The sequence below is a fragment of the Theobroma cacao genome, chromosome 6, assembly GCF_000208745.1.
Source record: "Theobroma cacao cultivar B97-61/B2 chromosome 6, Criollo_cocoa_genome_V2, whole genome shotgun sequence".
Lineage (NCBI taxonomy): Eukaryota > Viridiplantae > Streptophyta > Magnoliopsida > Malvales > Malvaceae > Theobroma > Theobroma cacao.
In genome coordinates, this window is record NC_030855.1 from 22,701,910 (window position 1) to 22,728,290 (window position 26,381).

The 26,381-nt window shown below is 36.5% G+C and overlaps 2 protein-coding genes and 1 non-coding gene across 3 annotated transcripts; all 3 read right to left on the reverse strand.

The window, feature by feature from the left end:
* On the reverse strand, positions 2,952–3,023 carry TRNAE-UUC. The gene has a single exon. It is a non-coding gene; the product is annotated as a tRNA-Glu (tRNA).
* On the reverse strand, positions 6,386–9,363 carry LOC18596632 (U-box domain-containing protein 17). Its single transcript, XM_007025237.2, has one exon. The coding sequence runs from the start codon at positions 8,794–8,796 to the stop codon at positions 6,637–6,639; it is 2,160 nt and encodes a 719-aa protein (XP_007025299.2). The 5' UTR covers positions 8,797–9,363; the 3' UTR covers positions 6,386–6,636.
* On the reverse strand, positions 14,167–21,453 carry LOC18596633 (protein STICHEL-like 3). The gene is made up of 7 exons (XM_007025238.2): positions 21,137–21,453; positions 18,298–20,685; positions 17,240–17,459; positions 16,312–16,869; positions 15,214–15,853; positions 14,831–14,894; positions 14,167–14,654 (listed from the first exon to the last, which is right to left on the reverse strand). The coding sequence occupies exons 2-7, from the start codon at positions 20,371–20,373 to the stop codon at positions 14,562–14,564; spliced, it is 3,651 nt and encodes a 1,216-aa protein (XP_007025300.2). The 5' UTR covers positions 20,374–20,685; positions 21,137–21,453; the 3' UTR covers positions 14,167–14,561.

The window sequence follows — 26,381 nt, forward strand, 5'->3', positions numbered from 1 at the left end:
ACTTAAATAATCAATTATTAATATTTAAAAAATATAAATTATTAATATTTAAAAGATAAAATTAAATAAAAATAAATAATCATAATAAAATTTAAATTATAAATAAAATATTAATATTTAAATGATAAATTATTAATATTATAAATAAAATATAAATTATTAATATTTAAAAAATAAATTGAAATAAAAATAAATAATCATAATAACATTTAATATTAATGATTAAAGTATAAATAAAATATTAATATTTAAACTATCGATTTTTAATATTTTTAAATAAATTATACATTATTAATGTTTAAAAATAAAATAATTTAAAAATAAATAATCATAATAACATTTAAATTATGAATAAAATATTAGTATTTTTTAATATTAATTATTAGATTATAAATAAAATATTAATATTTAAAAATAAGATAAAATAAAATAATCATATATATAATAAAAGATATTTTTATCTTTTTATTTTCTATTCTTTTCTTATTCTAAAGTTATTGTTACCAACCAAACACTGCAATAAATCATAATAATTATTCATGTCCTATTTCATTCATTATACCAAACTACGTAATACCTATTCTATTATATTCTCATCTCATTCTATTTCCACGTAATAGTTATTTTATTTTATTTTTGTCTATTCCGTGAACCAAACGTACTAACCTTTTTTGTAATATTAATCTAATTAATCTTTGGGATGATAAAGATAACATAAGCTTAAGGCAAATTTCAGTCAACAAGCAATTCATGGAGTAATTAAACTTGTTGCTCACACCTAGACGTTGATGAATATGAACTTAGAGAGCTTTTAATGGCTCCCAAGTCATTTGCCCATGCATGCTTGGCTTACAGAGAAGGAATCTTTTAAGTAGCAGTTGTTTCTTCACCTCGGTCCTGATAGAATAATTGGCATTGAAGTAGCTGTAGAAACGTTCAACTCCCGTTTCTCTTCTCATCGTTGCCATTCTTGTTGGATTTTTCTTTTTTGAAAGATAAATTTATTTATAAAGTCTCACAAAGGAGACATAAGCTTTACAGCTAAAGACAAAAGAATCCTCGTATTCGAGGATTGGCTTAGCATCAGAAGTGGTTTAATGTGCTTACAAAAGAAACAGTGACATTGCATTATTCAAGTTAATGTCACAACAACTCACAGTCCTGAGGAATAAAAAGAACTCTGTTTCTACATAAACCAGCATGCCTAAATGGACCTATCAACATGAGGAGATAAGGAACCCCGATCAGAAAAGACAAAGAAAGTATTGAAATTATCAACTCTTAAAACAGCAGCTTTGGCCAAACCATCTGCCACTGTATTGAATTCACCACTAATTTGATTGGAAGTGACCATACTTATTCTTTTGGTGAGAGTTTCAATGAGATAAGCTTCATACGCCAAGGGACCTCGTTGTGATCAGTAGTCCAAAAATGGCGTTAGAAGAGTCACTCTCAATTTTCGGGTTGAAGGTTGAGGCTCATGGAGAAGCAACGAAGAATCTGAATCTTGGTGAATGGCTTGGAATTCAGCAAAATTTGAGTCTCCTATTCCTATACTGTGAGAGAAAGTGCCTTTTATGACTCCTTGGTGGTCCCTTGGGACACCTTGTGAAATCACACTACAAACACCAATTCGCAACCCTTTGACATTCTCGACACAACTGCCAATTACATCAATGGGCTGATCCCCCTCTGCCTTTTTCATGAGTAAATGCATGCATGCATCTTCCGGCTTTGGTCTATCCAAACTTCTCCTTCCGTATCAAATCCCTTTCGTGAAGGGGCGGAGCCTCCCTTGTGAACGGTATTCCAAAATTTTAAAATTTTTTATATAAAATATATTTTTAATATATCTCAAAATAATTTTTATTAAATTATTAATACAATATGTTATATATATTTTAATGGATCCTTAAAATAGTTTTTTATTAAATTATTAATACAAATATAAAATAATAAAATAATTTTATAAATCATTTTAATTTTTCTCTAATTTTTTATTTTTTTCCTTTTAAATTTCTTCACACCTCTTTCCATCTCTTTCTTTTTGTCTTTTTCTTCTCTTTTGTCCTTGTATTGTGAAATTACAAATAGGCAAAATTTTTTCATCTTTCTATTTCTACTATTATTATTATTATTATTATTATTGTTGTTGTTATTTATTTCTTTTCAATTCTATTCTATTTGATCATAAGTTTTTATAGATTTTCTTTTTTAAATTTTCATGAATCATCAATTATATTTTTCTTTTTTCTTTTTTGTTGTATAGTTCTATCTTTTACTTGTCATATTTTTTCTTTTTTTTTTATTATGTATTCTCAATGATTTTATTTTTTAAAAATTAAAAAAATTATTATGTAATTTTTAAATATGAATTGTAACGTTACATTATTGATTGTTGTTTAAAATTTCATCAATATAATATTTTTTATTAATTTTAATTATATAAGATATTTTTTATGTGTTTTATGTTTTATATTTAATTGAAAAAAAATTATTTTTGTGTATTTAATCTTTAAACAATAGTTATTATATAAAAAAATTATTAATTTTGTATATTATATTTAATTATTTATATTTTATGTATTATTTTTCTTCATTTTTGATTGCCAATAAAAATTGATTAACGCCCCCGCTGCTTTCATGTGATGATTGAGCTATTCCATATCAGGAGACAAATATCCAGGACTTCATCTCATTGTGGTCATAGCGTGACTTCGACTCCTGTCAACGGAAGTTCAGAAGGTGCCATGCACTTGGACTGTTAATGTTGGAAAAAAAAACAAAAACAACCTTTAGAACAGAAGGTGATTCATGCCATTACAGAATCAGAGCTACCTGGGCTTAGTTCTTAGAGTTGGTGGGTTCAAAAATACATAACTCGCTACATGGGCTCTGATCTGGGGCTTCCCAGAGGGAAGGCATCCAATAATAAAAGAGTCTGCAAAACTTTCCGTTGCCGGGGATCGAACCCGGGTCTCCTGGGTGAAAGCCAGACATCCTAGCCACTGGACGACAACGGATTTGCTTTCCAAGTAGTCACTCATCTCTTTGCAGTTTAATATAAGATAAGGATGTTTAGACATGATATTGTATTAAAAATACAATATTTTTAGTTACGAGATGCTATGTTTTTTCTGAGAAAAAAAAAGCTTATGAAAGGTTAATTTACCCATACCCGCTGAGAACCAAGCTTTTCCTGGTACTTACTATAGCTCAAATGTTATTCTAAGGAAACAGTTAAGTCCAATCACAGGGATTGCCGGCTTCAACAGTGAAAAGGCAATCCTCTTAATTAATAATAAAACCAACTAGAAGATGACTTTCCACAAAGCCACAATGGTGACCTGATGAGTGATGACCACTATATTTAATTTGCTATGGCAAACGGCAGCCTAGTTGGAAAATTTCTACTGCAAATCCAAACTCAGCACTCAATGTGTTTTGACTATTATATTTTTATTGCACTCTGTGGGCTCTTCACCAGCAATCTATGTCTTTGGATCCTATAAAACTATTGCAGCATCAGAAGAAGCAGGATGACCTCTTTGATTTCCTTCTTAGACTCACTTTATTACGGTAGTTCCCTGACCTTACTGTTAAACACCATCCGCCCACTCGTTCCAAGAAGTAGTTGAGGCACCAAACCCAAGTTGCAAGGACAGTCAGAAGCAGGGTGGTCCAAGACTCCCTGCCAAGTCAACAACGCCAAACCAAGTCAGGCAAATCAAAGAAATTGGCTGTACCCTGTGCCCTGTCTGCTGCTTGGTCTGGGCCAGAAATTTTCCTTGAACAATAAAGAATGGACAGACTTTCTTTTGGCATTGGAAGATGCTTAGGTTAATGTTGAATGGCGCTGGTCCAATGCTCTCTGCAATTTCTGGATTTGCTTCGCCATGAAGAAACAAACCCCAATTTGTACCTGACAACTTAGTTGGCAGCTCCTGCCTAGTTAAAGGGAATTACTTGACTGTAGGTTTTTTCTTTCAAGTGTTTCACGTTAGTACCCTTTTAACTTGTGTTGCGGGTGAAATCTTAAAACATTTAGAGCATTTTCTAGAAAGAAAGAATATTCAATCTTTGCCATTTCTTCCTGAATGCTGACCATCTCAATTGATTACAGCAGCGTAATTGAACAAAAGGGTACAAAGAAAAATTCTAAATGCGTATAGAAGCAAGTAAATCAGCTATGAAAATAATTCATATAGCGATCACATTAATAAAATGATAGATACTGATGACAATGTAATTATAAATAAATCAATTATGTATAATTTATAATTAATATACGCTTTTAAGTTCGTTTCCAACTACAAATTCTATTGGTAAAAGTGCACCAAAATATTTCATTTTCATGAGGGAAAAGGCACTACATTCATCAATAAACACTGTCCCATAAGGTAAAAGAGATGAACCTGCCCCCAAAACCACACAATATTTCTTCCAGGCTAAAGTGGTTATGATTGGTTTACGAGCCATATTAAATTAATGAATCTCCTTGTAAATGAACACTCATCAAATGTACAATGTAGCACTTGCATTTGTTTCATTGCTGTCAGGAAATGCAATTTTCAATCTCTTTCCAATATTTCTAATGGGTAGTTGGTATCAATAGCTATTGGGACCCAAATTGTTCAAGTTGAACCTTTTGTTTTTCTCTAATTTTTTTTTTCCCTCCTGTTTGTTTGCTCCCACCCATTCCTTCCCCATGTTTGAGTTAGTAGTGAAGCTGGGGTATTTCTAGCAATAGAAAATGAAGAAAAGAGAATAAAGCAGTGGAACAGATTATATAGAATAACTAATACCTGAAATTTAAGAATCATTGATGTCTGATTACCATAATTACCGACCACCTGCTATCATTCCACTTTAGATAAGCTCAACTTCTACCTCATTTTTTAATCTCAAGCTTATATGCAGAGTTGCAGACAGACTCCAATTGTTTTCAAAGTAAGTTGCCAACTTGGTCATCCACTTACGGCTGATGGAGAAGGCATACCCCACTACATAAGACCATTACCAAAATTTATATTTACAAGAAAACCATCTTACATGCTAAAAAATCCCATCTAGCAGATTTTTTACCTGGGACTTCAGTTCTGCTTGTATAGATAACCTTCTTCAAATAGTTGATTCAAAAAAGCAGTGTCCTTTTGTGTGTGTGTCTGTGTGTTTAGAGATAAAGGAAGAAAAATGAATGAATGGAGAAATGTATAGCGTTACCCTTCTCAAGTGGAAGTATTTTCCACGCAATATCAGTACAATGATGCGTGATGACATGTATCAGCAATAAGAATCTAGGGGAGCAAAGCCATTGGTTTAACCTTAATGTCACAAATAAATTTTGCCACACTAAGTGATGGAAGCTATTACTTGAAAGAAGAAAAAGCACTAGTCTAATCTTACATCACTTGCAAAGGCAACCACTACTTTGATCTCCAGAAAGTTCCCCATTGTTGAAATATCTTGGTGCCGTTCCTCAGAATCTTCATAAAGTAATTCTTACAGAGTTAAATAAAAGCTGAGATGCCTTATTCTTATGGCTTTGAGGTAACACAACATCTGATCAAACCATGGCTTTCTTGACTCAATTAGCTTTATAGATGCTTCCTTAATGGGCATGTGAGTTTGGAGCAAATAGAATCGACCTTCTGACTCATACTCCAATATTCATTCTGTATAAAAAAATGAAGTTTCCTTGGATTTCTTTGTCAGAATATTGAAGAGAAAAAGAGATGATGCCGGTATGAATCTAGTCCAAGTGACGTAATAAAGCTTAAAGCAAGAGGTTACAAACTCAATCAAATAAATGGCCAATTTTCAGCAGAAGCTTGGAGGTTTAGGAGCCAATCTTTTCTCTCCTTCAGTAGAAGAATCCACAGCTACAAACTCAGACAACCCACTGCAAGGAGTAAACAAGATTTTGGAATAAAGCTTTGTTGAGTCCTATATTAAACAGAAATCCAGAGAACTACTTCAATATCTTCTTACGTATTAACCTACTTGTTTGCCGCAACAGTAGGGAGAAAAATCACAAGTCAATACTTCCTTTTCTTCAATGAGCCATGACTACCTCCCGCTCCACTCTCCTGAATCCTCCCGTCCACCGTGTAACGCAGTTAACCAGCAACAACTCAACATAAGCCCGAAGTTATCAGTTAAGAAAAGATACTCCCATAATTAAGGGTCAGTAATGGGATTAGTACAAAACAAGCCACAAATAAAAATTATAGAATGATTCCTGTTTGATGATAAGAATCCCCGTACTCTAGGGAATTGGAACAGTCAAAATAAACAATTTCTAAGTTCCACATGGCCCGAGTGTTTGACGCATGAAACTAGTAAGCAGAATGTAAATTGCAGGCACTTTAAGTGCTAATCGTCATGAACTTGTAACAGTATTTTTCAGTATTATTGCATCATTATGTTGTAAACCACTGGACATTACATATATAAGATCAAACTAATGGCCAGTAACACTTTCTACCATTCTCCAAGAACAGATCCGGTATCTCATTTCTATAAGTTCTTGTTCTCATTATCTGAAATTTCAATGAAAGAATTTGTAAATATATTACCAACAAAAATGGGAACTTATATAAGCAAGGAGGACAACACCACAAGGTGATGTTACCATTACAAAACAGGCACTGAGATAGACATAGGCACCGATACATCATCCGCGAAACTTGAATCCCTATTTGTAGTTGAGTTGCCTGCAAATGCATATCCAACACCCAATCCACCAAAATGCAAGGGTGGATTCTCACACCTCTGAAACACTCTAGCTAGTGATGCAGCCTTTCTTCTTGCCCGCTTCGTACCCGTAAACAACAGGGTCTGCAGCAAACCAGCCAATGAAGGGGCCTTAAGCACTCTTTCAGTTGCAGCAGACCCACCACTCCGGCACAACTCAAGCAATGCTGCAACTGCATTCTCTTTCCCTCTTGGTGTTCCACATCGCATCATTGCTACTAACCCTGCTACTGCCATTTCTTCCTTCCCAACTGCTTCAGCCCCAATTGGCTGCCTAACAATTAAGGCCAATGCACCTGCTGCTTCCTCTGCAACCCCTTCGTTTCCCAAAGCTCCTACAAGTGCTGTAACAGCTCTGGCCTCTATCATTCTCGCACAATTTTCGGTGTGAGTGGACAGATTAAACAAAGCAGTCACAGCATCCTTCTTTCCTCTTGGGGTCCCCACTCTCAACAACCCAGCTAAGGCTTCAACTGCCCCTCCCTCATCTGCTATTCTCTTCTTATAGTCATGAACTGCAGAGAGGCTGAATAATGTCGCTGCAGCATTTTCCCTGGCCTCTGTTGTGAGACCAAGCCTCAAGACTTCAACAATTGATCTTAGACAACCTTCCTCATCCATAATTCGACTTTTGTTTTTATCATAAATGGATAAATTCAGCATTGCAGTAACAGAATTCTCTTGAGCAACAGGGTTTGAAGACGACAGCAACTTCCGTAAGTGTGGTATTGCCCCAGCCTCTGCAATAAAAGCACGGTTTTCCTTTCCTGTTTTAGCCAACAAGCGAATCTCACGAGCAGCAATAGTCTGAGCTCCCTGAGATCCATTTGCTAGATGTTGAATTAGATGGGATGCTGTTGCTCTGTTGGCTTCAGTTGCTGCTTTGATTGGCAAAGCTGCAGCAAAGGACTCTGCAGATGCATCTGTGGTCTCCGCAGGATCATATGGAATTCCATGAGCAGTACACCACTGTATGATCAAGTTCCTCAAAGCTCGGTTAGGAACGAGGCGAGTATGAATGAGCATTTGCCCTGTCTTTGGACAAGTACAATGCCCTTCCTCCATCCACCTAGTTATTGAACTCCGATCATAAGTCTGTCCGGTTGAGATTATCACCGGATCTCTCATCAAATCCAATGATATCGGACAACAAAAGTCCTTAGGAATAGTTAAAAACGTATCCGCAATCTCCCGAGTAATCAACCCCTTTCTCGGCTTCTTCTGATTTCCAAAAGCCAACTGCACCTCATCTTCCTCAAAACCAAATAGCAAAAATCTACAATATCGGGTAATAGCAACAAATCCATTCAGCACAGAAGCCGTGGGCTCAATATCTCCCTCGTGATTCACAATCTGCTCCTCCAAAAACTCAATTTCACACCTGCAACTTTTGGCATCCCTAATCCCCAACCTCTCCACAAAAAACAACCTCAAGTCCACATGATTTGGTATGCTCCCATTCTCAAACTCATTAAGAAAAGAAAAGAACCTAACCCTTAAATTCTCATCACTTTTATCAACATACAATTTTGTCTTCCTAGCCTGCTTTTGCAACAACTCAACTTGTTCCCTAACATCATCGCTCAATTGAACATCATTTATAGGAAAAACATCCAAAAGCGTAGAAATTTCTTGATTCAAATCATGGAAATGGCCTGATATTGAATGGTTTTGAAGCAAAAGCCACAACTTACTGGATTGAGCACAATAATCAAGTACTATCTTTGACCTATAAAGCAACAAATAGAGCTCCTTAAAGCACAAAATGGCTGTTGAAGGCAGGCTTGACATGGACCCTGATCCTGAATCCCTCAAATACTCCAAGAAAACAACGAAAATTTCAATCTTTCGAACCAAAGATCGAGAATTTCTTCGCTGAAAGAAGAAAACGTTGTTGGAAAAGGAAGAAACAAGCTCAGAAGAGATGGCTGCCAGGGTTTGAACGAGAGTTACTTCTGTTAAGTCAACGGGAGCCAAGAAAGCCTCTAGAGACGGCGATCTTCTCCTCCTTAGGGAAGAGAATATTGCTGCTGTAGCCATGGTTGAAAACTCCAAAGCTGAATTCTAAAACAAGGGTCTTTAAGAGAACCAACTCTGGCTAAAACAGAATTAGATCTGCAGCAAACAAATAAAATGAAAAGCCAAAGAAATGAAAACGATACAACCAAAGAATACCGAAGATTTTTTCAGCCTTATTCTAGTTTTGGGTTGTTGGTTGAATCTTCAAAGGATGTTGTATATAAATCATAACAAGATTTGGTCTTTTAACCCCAAAAAAATAAAAAGCTTCTTGTTATACAAGTGAAAGGAAACAAAAATTTTGGTATTCCTTTTAAGAGGGGGATGAATTGTGCTAGAACCGTATCCGCGGTTAGGCAGAGAGAAAGGAAAAAGGAAGTGAATTTCCCTTGAAAGACTTCAATATTTTATATATATTTCGCCCTTTCTTCACCTTCTTTCCCTCTCTTCTTTTCATTGTTTTTGGCTTTCTCTCTCTAGGAAGTTCAATGCAGCTGCTGTGAAAATGACTTGTATGGCTTTGACGGATAATTATCCAGATTCCTGTCCATTCGTTTCGTTTCTCTTTTCTTCTACTCAACTGTGCAAAGAAAGAGAGAGAATGGTTTTATATATACGTACAGCTTTGGTTACCTTACCTGTTTGTAAACCCGACAGGACGGCCATCTAGAGGCGATTAAATTTTTCCAGCTGTTGGACTTTTTAGGGGTTTCAGACTTAAGGCAAGGTGAAGGTCACTTTGTCTGGTTAGACTTCTTGGGATCCTTTCTAGGAGTTTTTGTTCTTCAATCTTGTTGTCCATTTGGCAAGTTCTCATGGATTACCAATTTTACTCTTGAGGTAAAATAAACTATTGCTGCTACCAATTACAAATTTTACTCTATTCTTTAAAAAAAAAAAAATAGGGTTGTTTATATGTAATATGCAATCACTGCTGGAAGAGTATGATTACAGTTCCTTTCACTTAAAATAAAGCAAAAAAATGGACATGAGATTTTGCTTGAAGAGAGTTGACCCCAAAAAAGAGCCACTGGCCCCACGCGACTTTTGGGCGCGTGGAATTGGGAAGTCATTACCAGAAGAGGTTTACCTCTAGCCTTTGTAGCTGCCAACATCCCATCCCATCTGGCAAGAGAAAGGGGGAGAAATTTCCCACTTTGACTAAAAAACGTTTTCCCAAAAACACAATTTAGCAAAGTTGACCTTGAAGGTGAAAAGCAAATCCAACACTGGAAACAAACGGACAACAAGAAGTTCGAAAAGAGGGCATGTCCTTAGTCGACAAAAGCTCTTTGGAGAGTCCAATGAAAATCCATCAGTACTAAGGTTTTATCATCACAATAATTCCTCGTATATTTCACTTTTCATGCCAAATGCAGGAACCCTTTTGGGATTTTGGAGTAATTTTGAAATCAAAGTGAAAATGGGCAAGAGAAAATTGAAATGGGACATGACATCAACTTTGTGTTTTCTTTTTGAAATTAAATGGGATTGTAAGTATGGCTTTAAAAAACAGGGAAGTGGAAAGTTTTGTGGAGATGACTTTCAAATGCAAGGGTTGCAGCAACTGTTACCTGCCTACCCATCATCATATTCTTTCGGCTAGATGGGCCTCCTTACCAGCAATACCAAACTTAACAGTAGAATATATCAATGAGCATGGTGAAGATATATGGTCACATGGAATGGAAGAATGGAAATCTCATTCTTGAAGATGACCTTGGCTTTTCTATTAAGACCCCGATAAGGAAAACTGTCTTGGTTGGCTTGAGGATAATATGTCAATCTGTCATTCTAAATTTCTATTAATTGATATTTTCTAGTTCGGTGATTTTGTCCCTGTCCTCTTAACCAAACTTCAAAGGTAACCCCCAAAGAAAGAGAAAATTGAACTAGTAATAGGGAGGTTAATTGGGAGGGGAATCAATAATGAAAAAGACAGTCCCACTAAGCTGAACAGCCGGTTGGTGTTGGAATCCACGAAAGCAGCTCGTGTTGGCTTAACGTCTATTTCAGTTTTTTTGGGTTCATTGGGTTCCAAGGACATTGCAATTTGCCTTGCCCCGCCAAGAAATTCAAGACAGGCAGCCAGCCTAGCCAGGGGCAGGGCCGCCTTCGTCTACACTACGCGACGTACAGTGTATCCTTTGACCAGCATGCATGGCACATAATTAATGAGTTATTCCTAGTCCTCCACGTTTCTATATGTAATTTTTTCGCTCCAAAAAAAAAATACAAATTAAACATTGGTTTGTTTGGTCGGTCACAAATCGCATTTGCTAAATGAAATTGTTAAATGTTGGGTTTCACAGATGGCTCGAGAGAACTAGCTGTAGTTTACAATAATCATAATTGATTGCTATTTGAAGTTGGACCGCCTTCTTGTACTTGAAACCTACTAAAATGCTTTGATTACACCAATATTTTGAGGTAGATAATCCTTTTCCTAAGGTTGAGCTTGCAACACATTGTTACCTACGGTAAATTAATGTAGTCGGTGCCTTTGATCAAATGGCATGCACTTTCCCCTAACCACATGTCAAGCTCACATTGTTCTTGGTTATGATAAAAAGGAGAAATGAATTGTTGTCTCCAAATATAAAACATCACACAAATGTGCTTGTAAATTTTCGTGTTGTTTTAGTTGTTTGGATGGATAAGAAATTGGAATTGTATGATTACTTCAGTAATTATTTGATTTGTAAATTAAAGGAATTAATTTGAATAAATTAACAAAGAACACATGTTGTCATTTTATTTTATGTTTCTTGTTCTCCTCGTGAAAACACAATCTAAACATATATTTTCAATATTAAAAACAAATTAAGTGTTGACAAAGGTAGCAATACGCGTTATGAGTTCACCATCATATTGGAAAAAACGAAATCAAATTCAACCCCTTGTCTTGATCTTTTCGTTTATAAATATCCCACCAAAAACGTAAACAAAGTCTCTTTTGATTTTTTAGCTTGAATGAAAAGAAACAAAAAAAATACGGAAAATAAAAATTCACGGGAATCTTGCAATCAAGTGCTACGTGTCGATCCAGGATACAGCTGGCCCAAACCGCATTCGTTGAATAACACTTCTCCACGTGTTCACTCCGTAGCGTTTACCCTAGACCGCAGGTTTGAAGCCACGTGGTGCCTTTGCCTTCCGTCAGAAACCCAACAAATTATTGCCCGGTTGCGATCACGCCACGTAGGGTGCGGTCAATCCATTACATGCAAAAAATTAAAAAAAGTCAAAGACAAAGACGGGTATTGCTTTGACCATGACAAAACACACCAGTTTACGTGCTGTTTCCCAAAATCTAAAAAAAAAAAAAAATCCAATAAAATAAATTTAAAACGATCATGGTTTCCGCTTTGGACTTTCTCAATCATCCCATGATGGGTTTAATCCAAATTATATACGTACATACGAAACAACGTAACATCTTCCATCTTGTACTAAATATTAGTACTTAGTGCAATCCTTATTTGAACAGACTGATTAGGATGACATCTAAAAAAATTAGAAGCATACAATAAGAATGATATCTCTGCTTAGACAATTGAATTGGTAGCTGAAGAAAGGAAAATGGCGTGAAACGTATGACGTAAAAATATATATATAAACATTGACTATACATAATCCAAATCTTCCACCCGCACACCATATGAACATACATTAATCTAACAATAATCAAGTCAAGATCAATGCATCAGCGGACCGACACCAAGCTTAAATTAGTATATTAAAGTACAGTTGAATCTATAATTGAGCACTCTAAGTCATAGTTACCTTGTTACTGTCTAACCCTAGTCCTTAATATAGTTTATTTAAATTACCAGGTTATGGTTGTTGGTATAATAGTGCTACAATTCTTCACCTTTGGGCTTTGCGCATTGCCTTCGGCTGCTACTGCTGCCGCTGGTGCTTTACCTAATCACACAAGCTGAAAATAACAGTTGATTTAATTAAACCTACTTCATTGTCTTGAACACTGAAAAATTAAAAAGAGGAACTGAAATGGATCCGAGCTTAGTTATTTGAATTGAGGATGATTATATGTATTAATGTTATAATGTATTTCTTTGATTAGTTATTCAAATTTAGTCAGAGATTAATCGGAGGATTCGTTCAATGTTTGTAAGGTTGAAAAAATGATGTTAAATAGATTGATTTTGTGTGTGAACTTGAAATGTAAGAACATTCGTTCAATGATAGCTATGATGTGGAGAATAATTTGGTATGGAAAAAAATACAAAGCAATGGTATTAAGAAAGGAAAGGGGATGCAAAGGGTTTCCATTTTCCGGGTTCAAACAAGCCGACCTCAAGGAGATTCAAAGCTGAGACTGATGATAGTCATGGTGGTAGACAGCCAAGTCAAAAAATGTTAGTACTAATTAAATGGGTGAACGTCACGGAAAAGGCAGCCATAGTTTATTTCTATTTTTCTTATACGAGTTACTAGTTTTAGACTCATTGGGTTCAAACACCATTGTCAAGTGTCAAAAGAATGATACATTTGAACTGGTGGTTGGTATTGGAAAATTGAAGCAGAATATGAGAACTTGCACTATGTAATATGATTAACACAAATATTAAGTAGTACTATTTAGGGAACCATTGTACTATTTGAGTTGAAGCTGAATTTTCTTGAACAAAAGAGTTGGAACCTTGAAACGACTGATGTTCTCCTTAAGTCTTCACAAAAGGCTAGTGACTTTGGGTCGTGGACTCACTAGTAGCTCAGAAATTGAGCTATCTTTTCCTCTTTTTTGGACCCAAATTAGCTATGTTTCAGGGGTAAACCCTTTCCTTGGAATGTGTGGGCCTTTGCTTCTCTTTTTTAATGCTCTTATGGTTAAGTAAGACACACCATATGTAACTTCCGTAAAAGCCAAACCAGCCTTTTGGATGCCAAAATCAGAAGGTTTAACTCGAAACTTCTAAAAGGAGCTACACTAAACAATTGTCCGACAAATTTAATGAATACATATGTTATTTTCAATTACAATGAGGCTTCTTTCAAAAGCTCTAATTCAGTGCTACTCTCTACTCAAGCTCTGATCCAGCCAACCAGGTTTCCCTATGGCTATGGAGGGTTAAGGCATAAGGTATGCACAGGGTGGTGGTGCCTCAACTGTTGCATTCCAGAATCAACACCATTGTCAAAACTTCCATCACTGATATCAAGTCAAGCTTTGGTCTTCAAACAAAGTTCAGGGCAGTTGGTGAACATAGACACCTCATTTATATTGACAGAAGGAAGTCTTTGTTGAGAAACCATAGTAGTTAAGCATGTAAGATGATAAACTGAGAAAAGAAGAATGTGATGCTGACTTTATCCCAGAATGAGAGCACCATATGCACAAGTTTCATCAGTTTAGCAAGAAATCAATGAGAACAAATTCAAAGCATCTACACAGCCATTGGCCACATCTAGAAAGCATATCTTGGGGTCATCTGTCCAGTCACCACCATATACTAAAGAATCAAGTGTGGATCATCAAATCCACACCCAACCAAATTAGGCTGCAATCAATTTTTTGATGGAAGTGGAAGAAAGCCCAACAACGATAAGGACTGCATAAACATAAAATTCACTAAAATATGGCTGCTCTATCTAATTTCTGCCTACATTTTCTCATTGGAAAGAACTTATACATTTATTCAAGGAAAAAGATTTGACAGATTGAATTGACCTTGTAAACGGCAAGAAAATTGCTAATTACAAATGTAATATGAATTAAGTCATCAACCAACCGTTCAAAGCCATCCAAAATTTTTCTTGTCCTACCTTGGGGATTTAGAAGAGAGACATTTTCCACAGGAGACAAGCTTCAACAATGAATGCGGTCTTCGTGTCCTAATTTTCAAGCGTGAGAGCTGTGGGTGAAGACAACATAAGCAAACATCTTAAAAATAATAAAATAGTATTGTTGAAACTAATGCACAAAAGTAAAATTATATGACATTAGAATGGGAAAAAGGTTAGAATGAATAATCGCTTGTTTTCATCTAAGTAATGCTAATTTAAAAAGATTAGATATAAGATAAATTACCTTCCGACGAGTTACTCTGGATGCTTTCCAGCAAAGCAAACTTCTCGACCTAGGTTCTAATCTCCTGAAATTTACAAATATAAAGTTAAATCTTGGTTTAAGACAGCAGAAAGCAACTAATATTCCAATTTATTCTAAATTTTCATCATAATATTCAGGAAACAATAATTAATTAAAGTTCAAGGGGCTAGGTTAGACTTGCATGGGATCAAAGAGAAACAGGCCTCAAAAATGTGAAAATATACAAGATTACCTAACATTCCTACCACAGTTTTGATGACAAAACAAGAAATTAAGCAAATTAACAATTTATCAAGCAACTCCAACCTATGAAACAAAAACTGACATAAGTGGAGAATTATAATGGCACCAGATATACATACAGGTTGTCCTGTTCAAGCTTTTCAGCAATGGAGACTGCTTTGCGTTTTGACCATCCATTACGCTGACATCCTTCTGCCTGCTGAATTACATGTGCAAGGGACACCTTACTTCTAACAATGCTCTGACTCTGACTTAGCTCCCCAAGTTTCCTTCCTCCTGAGTTAGACACCAATGTCGATTTCCTATAAGCTGCAGCATCTGCCACCCTTGAACCTCTTCTATTAGATTCTATGGTGTCAGCATGTTCGTTATCATTGGCTTCTCTTGGAGAAGCTGGAATTTCAACAATTTCACTCCTTCCTGCTTCAAGAGATTCAGGGTGCAACAGCTGAGCTTGAGAGCTGACCCCAGTATCTCTATCTCTCATAACCCTTTTGCTAATATCATCAAATCCTGCCCTAGGCATCCTATTTCCAGAACTAGACTCTGGATCCATGATCATCTGAGATGGACCATCCCTGGAAGCTGGTAAAACAAGAAGTCCTTGAAAGCCAGTGGCATCTTTCTTCACTTCACATCTAATTTCAATTGTCATGGGAGAACCAAGAACAGACTCAAATGCTTGTAAAATATGCCCCCTAAATTTCTCTGCCTTAGATTTGGTCATATGTGAACTGAACATCAACTGTACAGTTGGAGCTGAAAGAAAAGAACACTCAATTAAAAGGAGATACCTACAATTACTAAGCATAGAGAAAGTAATATTTTTGTAACCATCATGTCAAGTAAGATTATAATACCAATTCTAAGTCTGGTTGCTAAAGGTGACACCAATAATAAGAAATCTTTGTAAATAGAGGTAAAAGAAGGAATAAATTTTGAGTCTAAATAGTATGCAACACTTGGATGGTGGATCACAAAGCTACCATCTAGATGAGAAAGAACACTTAAAATCAATTTTGCCCTTTGCCATGAACTTCATTAAATTCCATAAACCATCAAATGCCAATGGCCAACAGGTTTTACTGCTCCAAGTTGCTAAAATTTCTCATAAATAGTAATTTATGTAAGCAGTTGACAACAATTTTCATCTAAAGTATGGTACAGCTGTATGATAAAGGCATGCAAAAGTGAGCATAATGCACACTAGGATGTACCTGCACCAAAACTGACAGAGATCAGCTTTCCTTCTTGGTACAAAAACTCTTTTAGACTACTAAGTTGAATCTTCTCAAGCACCTCCAACCAAATTTCTTCAATTCCCTTACGGTTTTTGACTAAATTCTGCCTCGCAGTTACCCTGATCAAATCAGCAGATACTGTGGATGTTTGTTGAGGAGCCATCCCAGCCACAACATGTCTCTTCCTATCTAAATTTATACCTTTAATGATACCAGTTTCAGAATCCCCTGACCTTCCAGCATGGAGATTTTCCAACCTAGCATTTGTTGACAAGCCTCTAGTGTTACTATGCAGCCCAACAAGCTCACCACCTTTCCTAGCTATATCTCTTCCCCCCACATCACTTGGCAAGGGGCTATGATGAGAACTAGTGTCAGCAGAAGAAATAGGCAATATATACTGCTGATCAGGAGCAAGCTGAAGCAAAGCAGCAGTTAGCCATGTTAATTTGTCATTTGACATCCTCAGTTGTTTTTCAGCCTCAGACAATGTTTTCAAAGCTTGGCGTAGTTTCTCCATATCTTCTTTGGACACTGGATTGCATAAATCTGTTCTATCAGTTTTAGGAGAAAAATAAATATTTAAACACAAAGAGGCAATAAGTATTTGTCTATTCATTAGTTTGTTTGTTTATTTTTTGGTTTGGCAGCAATCTAAGAGCCACAATGTTTCACAAGGAAAATGGTTGATGAGCCAGAAAAGGATTGAACTATGTAAAAAATGGAACAATTTTTAAAAGATAAATAAATAAATAAAAGAGCTACACCAAGTAATATTCCCAAATATGAAACTTTAGTGGGAGCATCTACAATTATTACCGGAACTAAAGAGGAAATGGATGGTTTAGCCAATTATTTAGCATTATCGCAAACAGAATAAAGATTTTTCTCTTTTAAAACTCACATGGCTGTCGTCGAAAGAACTTCCTTCTATGCCTTTCTTTACTAAAATCATAACTGCCAGCAAGAATATCAGTTATCACTGTAGCAAGCTGCGACATCAAAGCTAAAGGCTCCACACCAGTTTCCATTATCACCCTCAAACTCTTTACGGTGTTTACTGTGTCTGCAGATAATGCTAGATCAAGAAGATCCACCAGCTTTTCATCGGAGATAAGCCCAACCTGTGAATCAGATCCACAAAATTTAGAGCAATCATATGTAGAATGTCAGCTTCTCACCATAAATCTTTTCTTCTCTCTTGTTATATTTCCCAACTCGGGGACAAAGGAGTTCACTCCTTACAGGGACTAGAAGTATCCCACCAAAAAAAAAAAAACAAATGCAGGAGTAACTTTGATCATAAGAAAATCATAAATAAAGGGAAAAAAAACTATATATTGCAGCCCACAAAGTGTTCAGAAAAAGAACTGTCATGCTTTACCATTCAAGACAGTTGCACTTATCAATGAGAACAAGATTGAATCAAGATTCATAATGCGAATAAATAATTTAAATAAAATATAATAAATCAAGCCAAAGCCAACTTTTTGTTTTCTAAATGCAAAATTACAAAGCAAAATGGTGATATAGAGAATTATATGAGCATGTCTCAAAGCTCAAGTCAACATGATAAAAGAACAATTGGATTAGAATAAAGTAAAAATTCGAGTGAATATTATCTTTTAGAAAACTTGGCCTTTAAACAACAATAATCAAAATTTTCCACAGACAGGGACAACATCTAGCATAATTCAACAGGAATATTCAATGAACATATTAATTATTTGAAGAAATATAAAAAATACTCAGGATTAAAATTTACTTTAGGAAGCTAAAATGTCGAGAAAAATAGAGGGGGATGGGCAATCAGGAAACTCATTTCTTCATCAGCATATTAAGCAACGAACAATACATAGCACATATTTTAAAAGAGCACAGTTTTGAAAGCCAAAAATATTAACCAATGCATGGTGATATCAAATATTATACTGATATTCTAAATAGGTTATGAAAACACACCAGTTCCTGAACCAAAGGAACAGAGATTCTTTGCCCAAGTAAACTCAGCTGTTCAAGCGTCATCTCTGCATCCCTCAGTGATCCGTCTGATCTAGATGCAATCAGCTTTAGTGCATCTTTCTCAATTTCAATGTCCTCTCTGGATGCAATCCACTGCAAAGTATAAATGATATCTGCATCCTTCAGTTTCGGGAAAAAGAATTTCTGACACCTGGACATGATTATATGAGGCAGAATATCAAGACTTGAGCTGACAAGAATAAAAACCACACGCCTTGGCACTCGATCAATGACCTTTGATATGGCACTCCAACAATCAGGGGACAAAGTATCACAATCATCAAATATAAAAACTCGGTACTGTGAAGGCAGTTGAGAGATGATCATATTATCAAGTAGGTCCATAATACTCTCAAAGTCAAAATTGCTGACAGGACCAACTTCCCTTATGTTTCGACTCTTACCCATGTCATGTGAAATACAAGAATTGCAAAAGCCACAAGGTTTGGGCTGCTCAAGCGACTGACAATTTAAAGCTCTGGCAAATATCCGAGCACAGGAAGTTTTTCCTGTTCCATGAGGTCCATAAAAGACATATAGAAATCCAACCTTCCTTTTCATGACAGCATTAGAAAGGGCTTGTGATACCAAATTTTGTCCGACAAGGTCTCTAAAAGTTCTTGGCATGTATTTTTGCGTCAGATTTTGGTGCCTGCCATGGTGGTTCCCGCCTAACTTGCGTTGGTCACCAGATCTAGCTTCAGAAGCAAGGTCAGAATCAACATTGCGCTTCAATAAATTATCAGCAAATATACCTAGCTCCCCTGAATAGTCATTCACCCAACCAGCATTCTCTGTGCTGTACTGAGATCCAGATGCCTCAATTAGAAGAGGCAGTGCCTCTGCATCGGATTTTGCAGATGAGCTTGATTGATCAAATGCCACAGGCATTTCGGGAACATTTCTTCCATGGGACACTGCCCCACCTTTCCTTAATCTCGAGTCCGATAAACCACAGGAAAAACTCCTTCCTGCAATGTCAAGGATAGTTTTACCCCTGTGATGAATTCTTGACCAATTCCAGGGGATCCCACAACCATTTCTAGGGGCCCTTGTGACATTTCGCTCATCATATTCATTTTCTTCCTCTTCCATACCATACTTTGGATGCACTGAACCTTGAGCAAATGAATTAGAAGCCACAGATAACTCATTCTGACCTCCAACCTCTCTAGAAGAGGGAGCAGCCCGAGCTCTTCTTGCCCCTCGAAACTTGCGTCTTTTCACCCTATTTAATCCACTTGAATAACCATGGATGCTGACTTCAGGTTCCTCACCAATTTTCTCTGGCCTAACATGCCTTCCACGCAGGTGGACATTTGAAGATGCTACATCGTCACTATCCAGGGGCAGGTCATTTAACCGCTCAGAGAGAGTCTTCATTTGAAGACTGTGTGTATGCTTTCCCTTTAGTTTTTTACTCTTCCTGTCTTTCAGTCCAGAATTACCAGAGATAGCATCAGGAGCCAAACCATTACCATCTTGCTCCTGTACAGGCTCCTTATTTTCACCCAAAAGATCAGTCCTATTACTTCTCCAACTAGATTCTTCTCTCTTAATCCTTCCACTATCTCTAGCTCCACTCTTGCTACTACGATCACTTATTGCTGGTACTCCTTCATTGACCACAGTAGCTTCACCCGGAGCAACTTTTGAAGTTGCAAAATTAGCTATGGGTGGTGAGCTTATTGAAAGCCTCCTACCATCCCTCTGCCTCTCAACGCCTGCAGACCTTCTCCCCTCCCGGACAGCATCCTTATCACCCTTCTTGTAAAGCAAATCAACAACAGAAGGTGAATGCCAAGAGGAAGGACTGGCAGAAGGGTCCCTGAGGGAGCGTGACCTTTGAAGGACTATAAGGTCCCTCATAATTGATCTGTCTGCCAATATAGGGCTATGCTTATGCATATGGTTCTTCAAGTGGATACAATTAGTCAAATGAATGTGGTTGCGTAGATGATCACTAATATCACCATTCGCATCCTTGAGTATCCTATCTCGAACAGCCCTGGTCATGATCAGAGCATTAATATGTTCGATTGCAGAATCTCTTTTGACTTAAAGAAACAAACCAAAATATAACGCATTTTCATTAATCTCGCCCGCCCAAATCTCTCCTTAATTATGGCTCTTCGAAAAAAGCACCAAAATTCCTTACATCCCACTAATTACTCAGCAAAACTGTCTTAACTACCTTGAAGCTCTCACAGATCTTTCCTCAAAACAAAGAATTCATTGTCAAGGGCCACCAACGCCATTTGAGATTATCAAGCCACAAACTTGAAAAATTCCCATCAAGCTAGCTTTCTTACACTCAAAGACATGGACCTACAATTACAAACCAAAGTAAATAACAGAAATACCTTAGAAAGCCAAGTAAGCAAACTTCTAAAAATTCGAGCTTGAAACCCCAGAACTGCCATCTAACTCCACAAGGAAAAAAGAAGAGCTCTTCGCACCAAAAGTTTCCAACTTCAATGCATGAGATTAAAGGAAGAAAACCCAGAACTTTAAACATGCAAAAACAAATCATAGAACACAAAAAACCAAGTTAAAAGAAATCCACTAGTTTCAATCCTGTAGCTTTAAATCCCTCGAAGATTGTAGCTTTTGAAAAAATGGGCAGTAGAGAAAAAGAGAAAGCTGGGGACTAAAAACCCATGATTTCAACGTCCAAACAAAGAGCAAGCAAAAAGAGAGATAAGGCAAAGAGGAACATGTTGAAGAAGAAGGAGGAAGAAAAAGAAGGATAAAAGAAGGTGTTTTTAACTGCATTCACCTGATAAATCCCAAAAAGCAAAATGAACCGTTGCTATCATTAAGAACCCCCCATAGATCTCTCTCTCTCTCTCTTTCTTTCTATCTAGTTCTCTCTCTTTGTCTGCCACCCCACTTCACATGTTCCTTCACTCACAACCCTGGGTTTCTCTTTCAAAAGAAAACGATAGTCCCACAAAGAAATGAAAAAACACCCCAGAGAAAGAAACGGAGGTTTCTTTTTGTTTTCCCTTGGGACAAAGAGAAAGAGATAAACAGAGAACTAGAGAGAATCTAAAGAAAGAGGGAGTGAAGCTTTTTTAAGTGTTAGTATATTTCTCCTACTACAATACTACTGGAGAGAGAATGAGAGAGAAAGAAAATGGGGTGTGAGATCTATTACAGACAGGACTCAGAAACACATCTCTGAAAACAGGACACGATGCCAATAAAGTGGTGTGTCCGTTTGTTTGAGCATGGCATGCAAATTCCTTTTTATTTTTATGTATGTACATGCTACTATACTCATATTTGAATTTTGAACAAAGAAAAATAAAAGAACAGAAGAAAGTTTTTTATTTGATTTTCTTTGGTCCCCAATACAAATTGTTCCATTATAATGTACATAAAATTAAGGTTAATTTGAAATGGAGGGGGGACCAAAAAGTAACCAATTTGTTGAATTTTTGGGCTTCTTGTTGGTAGCATATGTCTTACCAACATTATGTAATTTGACTAGATTGATATGAGTACCCATTTTGAACGGTGCCATGTTTGATTGAAAGTTTCCTGATGAGTGAAAAACATCTCTTCATAGCTTTGAATTATGTTTAAAGATGAAGTCTCCCTTTACAAGTTACTAAGACACAGTACATAAAATTAGCTTCATTCCGTTCCTGTGGGCGGGGGCTGTAGCCATCATTTTCTGCATATAAAAAATAAAAGGTTCTTGATTCAAAGTCTCATTCGGCATAGAATTAGAGTTGCAGAGCTGAAATTGTTCTCAAAAAACCAATATCTTAGTTAGAAACTAATCTACATAATGAAAGAAAATGGTTGTATCCACGATAGCTCGGTCCCAAGCAGATGATTCCATATCTGACTCGCAGCTAAAAAAAGGAGAAGGGTATCTCTGTATAAGCCAAGGCAAGGGAAGGAGAGAGGGGGAGTCCTTTGCTTCCAAGTTTTTTTTTACCAAGTATCAATGTCACTGTCACGTGCTCTCATTCCAGTTTCAACCCATGAATCATGACTGACTTGACTCTCTGATGACGTTCATGGATCAAACTCTCTCCTTTCCCCTCCAATTCTCATGGGAAAATTTCTTAATCAAAATGAGCCACAATCTGCTACTCCCGCTTGCTTCCCCATTTTTTGTATTAAAGACACAAGATCAACTGATTCCTCCCCAGCAGCCAGAAGGTGATGATTTCATATATCTATTAATAAAATAATAATAAAATGGAAAGAAGGGGGACGTTAAGGATGATTACTCTTCCTCTATATACGTATGTATCTCCGAGGTGGAGTGATGATTCGTCCTGTGCCATTTGTCTGCTTATCCTTTTCAAATAATTATAAGGCATAACTATTCGTTTATATTAGGATAAATTCAAAAAGAATAACTAAAATCTCACTCTCACACTCATGGGGTGGGGGCTAGAAGCTGTAACCGGGTTGCTGTATATGGCTTCCACAGTCACTGCTCTATCAAGCAGGAAACATGGAAAATCTAGTTCTAACTATAAACTTGGAGATTCTTATCAGTCTAAACCAACTCTCCAGAAACTTGGATCATTGGGTGTTCAAAGATTTCTTGTTTTAATTTCCTTTTGCCATTTATGACTACTATAAATATATCAAAGAAAACTGGGAAGCCGAGCAATGTTTAAATTAAAATGAGAGTTACTACCCAGTCCTGCCATCTGAAGTCATAGATTGCAATAAGCTACTGTTTTTTTTTTTTTTTGTCTATTATTTTGAAGAGAAATGGAGTAAATAAAAAGAGAAAGAGGGCCACGGGGTCTCCTGGGCATTGGCCAGGCCCCTCATGCCCGTTGTGGTGAAACCAAAAGTGAGATTTTGTATTAAATTTATTCCTCTTAAGCTACTGATACGAGAGATATTAGCAGTACTTTTTCCGGGTCAAAGATGGTCCAATGTCTAGCTGGAACCAGATATAAAAACAACCGAAAACAGATCTCAACAAGAGAAATTTTTGGGGTATTGACAATGTGAAATAACTTGGATTGGTAGGGGGTGTATCAGCAAAAGCAAAGTCATGAAAGTTTTAGGTGGATTGCATGTTGGATTACCAAACCAATATTATTGAAGGGGGACAGAGAGAGAGAGAGAGAGAGAGTGAGTGTGTGACATGGAAACACAGCAGTTTGTGTTTGGCCTTTGGAGCCACTGGGGAATTCATGCACAACACGACACTCCATACGAAAATGTTGGGAATGCTGCCAAAAAAACGCAACACTGTGCAAACAGGCCCCATCTCTGCCCACAACTCTTACAATGAACTTGCAGCATCCAAGGCCCCATCCTACCATGACTGAAATTTACTCCTCCGTCTACACGTTTTTTAATTTGTTTGGTAAATGAAGCAAATGGCAACGAATTTGATCATATCTTTCTGTTTTTTGGTAAGATAAATTGGGGCATAATATACCCTTCCGAGACATGCCAGAGCCTGGAGACTAGAACTCAGGCCACCAGGAGCCCAGCCATGGCCAGACTGTCTAAAAGAATAGGGTAAGAACCACAATGCTGAATGCATTTATTCTCTGCCATGCCCATATCCTTCTTGTTCGTGCTCATGCCGCATGTGCCCAAGAACAAAGAAAGCATAAAAAAGGGGATGGGTGGTAAGGGATAGAGTAGTAAACAAATCCCTGCAGATAGTGGGCAAGTCAATCCGATTCCTTGTGGGTTTTTTCTTGGATTCTCTCGAATGGAAAATAAAAACTAAGTCAAGAATGGACCACACAAATTTTGTTGCCTAGTGCACCTTTGGGAAAGAATATACATGTGTGCTATCAGTCTCAAACTCAGAAAGGTTTGTCATCGTTGGCTTCTGGATTCCTCCACTCTATAGGATAAAATAGTACCCTCCCAGAATTATTTAAAAGTGTTCAGAATTTCAGATGCATTAAATTTTTTGAGCCTCGGAAAAAAGGTTGCTTTCCCCTTTGATTTGTTCCTCTTTCCTCCTGTACTTGTGTTTCAAGTAAATATATAGACTTTCAAGGAGAAAATATTTAGATATTTACAAAGTGTTAAAACCACAAGAAAAACGGGGCGTTTTGAGAGTTGGGACTACCTATTAATTAGTATCTGTTTGCTTTTCATTCATTTATATGGACTCAAAAATAGGTTAAAATTATTTGTCCATGAGCTAATTTTTCTTGGGACCAAATTGTTCATCCAGAGAGGTTATAGAACTCAGAACCATCATGCATGTGACAACATTAAACCCCATCCCCATTTAACCCTTTTTTGGTGCCAATTATAACTATGAACTAACCTTAAAGTACTTTTTCTTTAATCGTGTAGAGAGTAGAGAGACCCTTGAGGGGTAGGCCACTATCACTTAGCCTTTTTGTTTCCTTTTCTTTTATGAGTAGCTGTCTTTCATTCCAACCATGCCGATGGAGAGTATGCTTTTTGTAGGCCACGCAAGAACCTTTAATCTATACATGCTCCTTAGCATAATAATAATAATAATACTAAAGAGTTAAAAGGATAGATACATGATTTTCATATGGCAAATTGGTTTTTTACCTTGCTTACTATTCTTTAGGATGTATAATGGTATTACATAAGGATTCTAAAAACATCATGGTTTTTACATGTATATATGTGATTAATTTTTTTAGAGTTCAATCTGATCACTCATAAATTTATATAAATACGTTATAATTTCAACAACATTTTGTTGCTTAGAGTAATTTGTCTAATTAATTTTGTCAATTTAAATGAATTGAGAATTTCAAATTTAGTATACGTTTATGACATCATTATACAATTAATTTCAGACCCTTTTTCTACTTGGAATGGCTCTCTCTTTTTCTCAATCTCATCCATGGTGATCAAATAAGTTTTGAAAACATAAAGGACTCATTATGAAAGTAGACGCTCGAAATAAATAAATTTGTGGCAAAAAAGTTGGTTCAAGACATTGAAGTATACAAAGAAAGGATTTTGTCTAGTTTTGAACGTACATGTGGCAGCTGGGAGGCATTCATTTGTGGAAAAGATATAAAACCCTCGAGTTAATATTTGTTTGTTGTTCTTTGAACCAAATCAGATACACATTCGTATCATTTGAACTACCTAAGCTAACTGATAAGAGGGGAAAAGGGAACAGTATTGAAGCCATTAGTAAACATGCAAAGGGAGATATCACTAAATCACCATTTGTTTGGTGATTGGTCGGACTAATTACTCAAGTGCATAATCCTCAAGTTTTATACAAACTAAATAAAAATAAATAAATTTAAATGAATAATGATAATTGAATATCATAGTGGAAGAAAGAAGTTTGAGACGATATGAAAATTGGGTTGGAAGCTACTCCCAATGCAAATGATTAGGGCTACCCCAAAGCAAGGCTAAACAATATACATTTGCATTAATATACCAAGTTCTGTTTGTCTTGACATTGAACATTGTTATTAGCTAAAAAGTTAAAGATGGTTTTCCCCCACATAATATTTCTTTTTCTTTGTTTTTTTTTTTTGTTTTGTTTGCCTAATAATGAAAGATTTAATAGTTAACAGTGCCCAAATCTTTGACCAGCATTTTCACTTCTCATGATTTATATCATCCGATGAAGCTGACCTTGTTGAAGATTCCTTACTTTATATAATTGACCTTTTTACATAAAGAGGGTGGAGTGGAGGGCATCATTTTGATTCATTGGAAAAAGTATCTTCATGTCTAGTTCCCAAGAGACAATGTTCTGGTTATCTGTTCCACCCTCCCTCCTAATAATCTTTTTTCTTTTGGGGCAATGCAATCTCTAATCTTGAAATAAACAACTTATATATATATACAAGGAGTTGTTTGGTGATTAGTTGCTCCACATGCCGATGGACTGCCTTGCGGCAAAATATATATATATATATTTATAAGGAGTTGCTTGGTGATTAGTTGCTCCACATGCCAATGGACTGCTTTGCGGCGATTTTGCGCTCCTTTGGCTACTTTGTAGATGGTTTAGGGTGTTAAATTTAGGGAAGGTAGTGCCGCAAGTTTGGTTC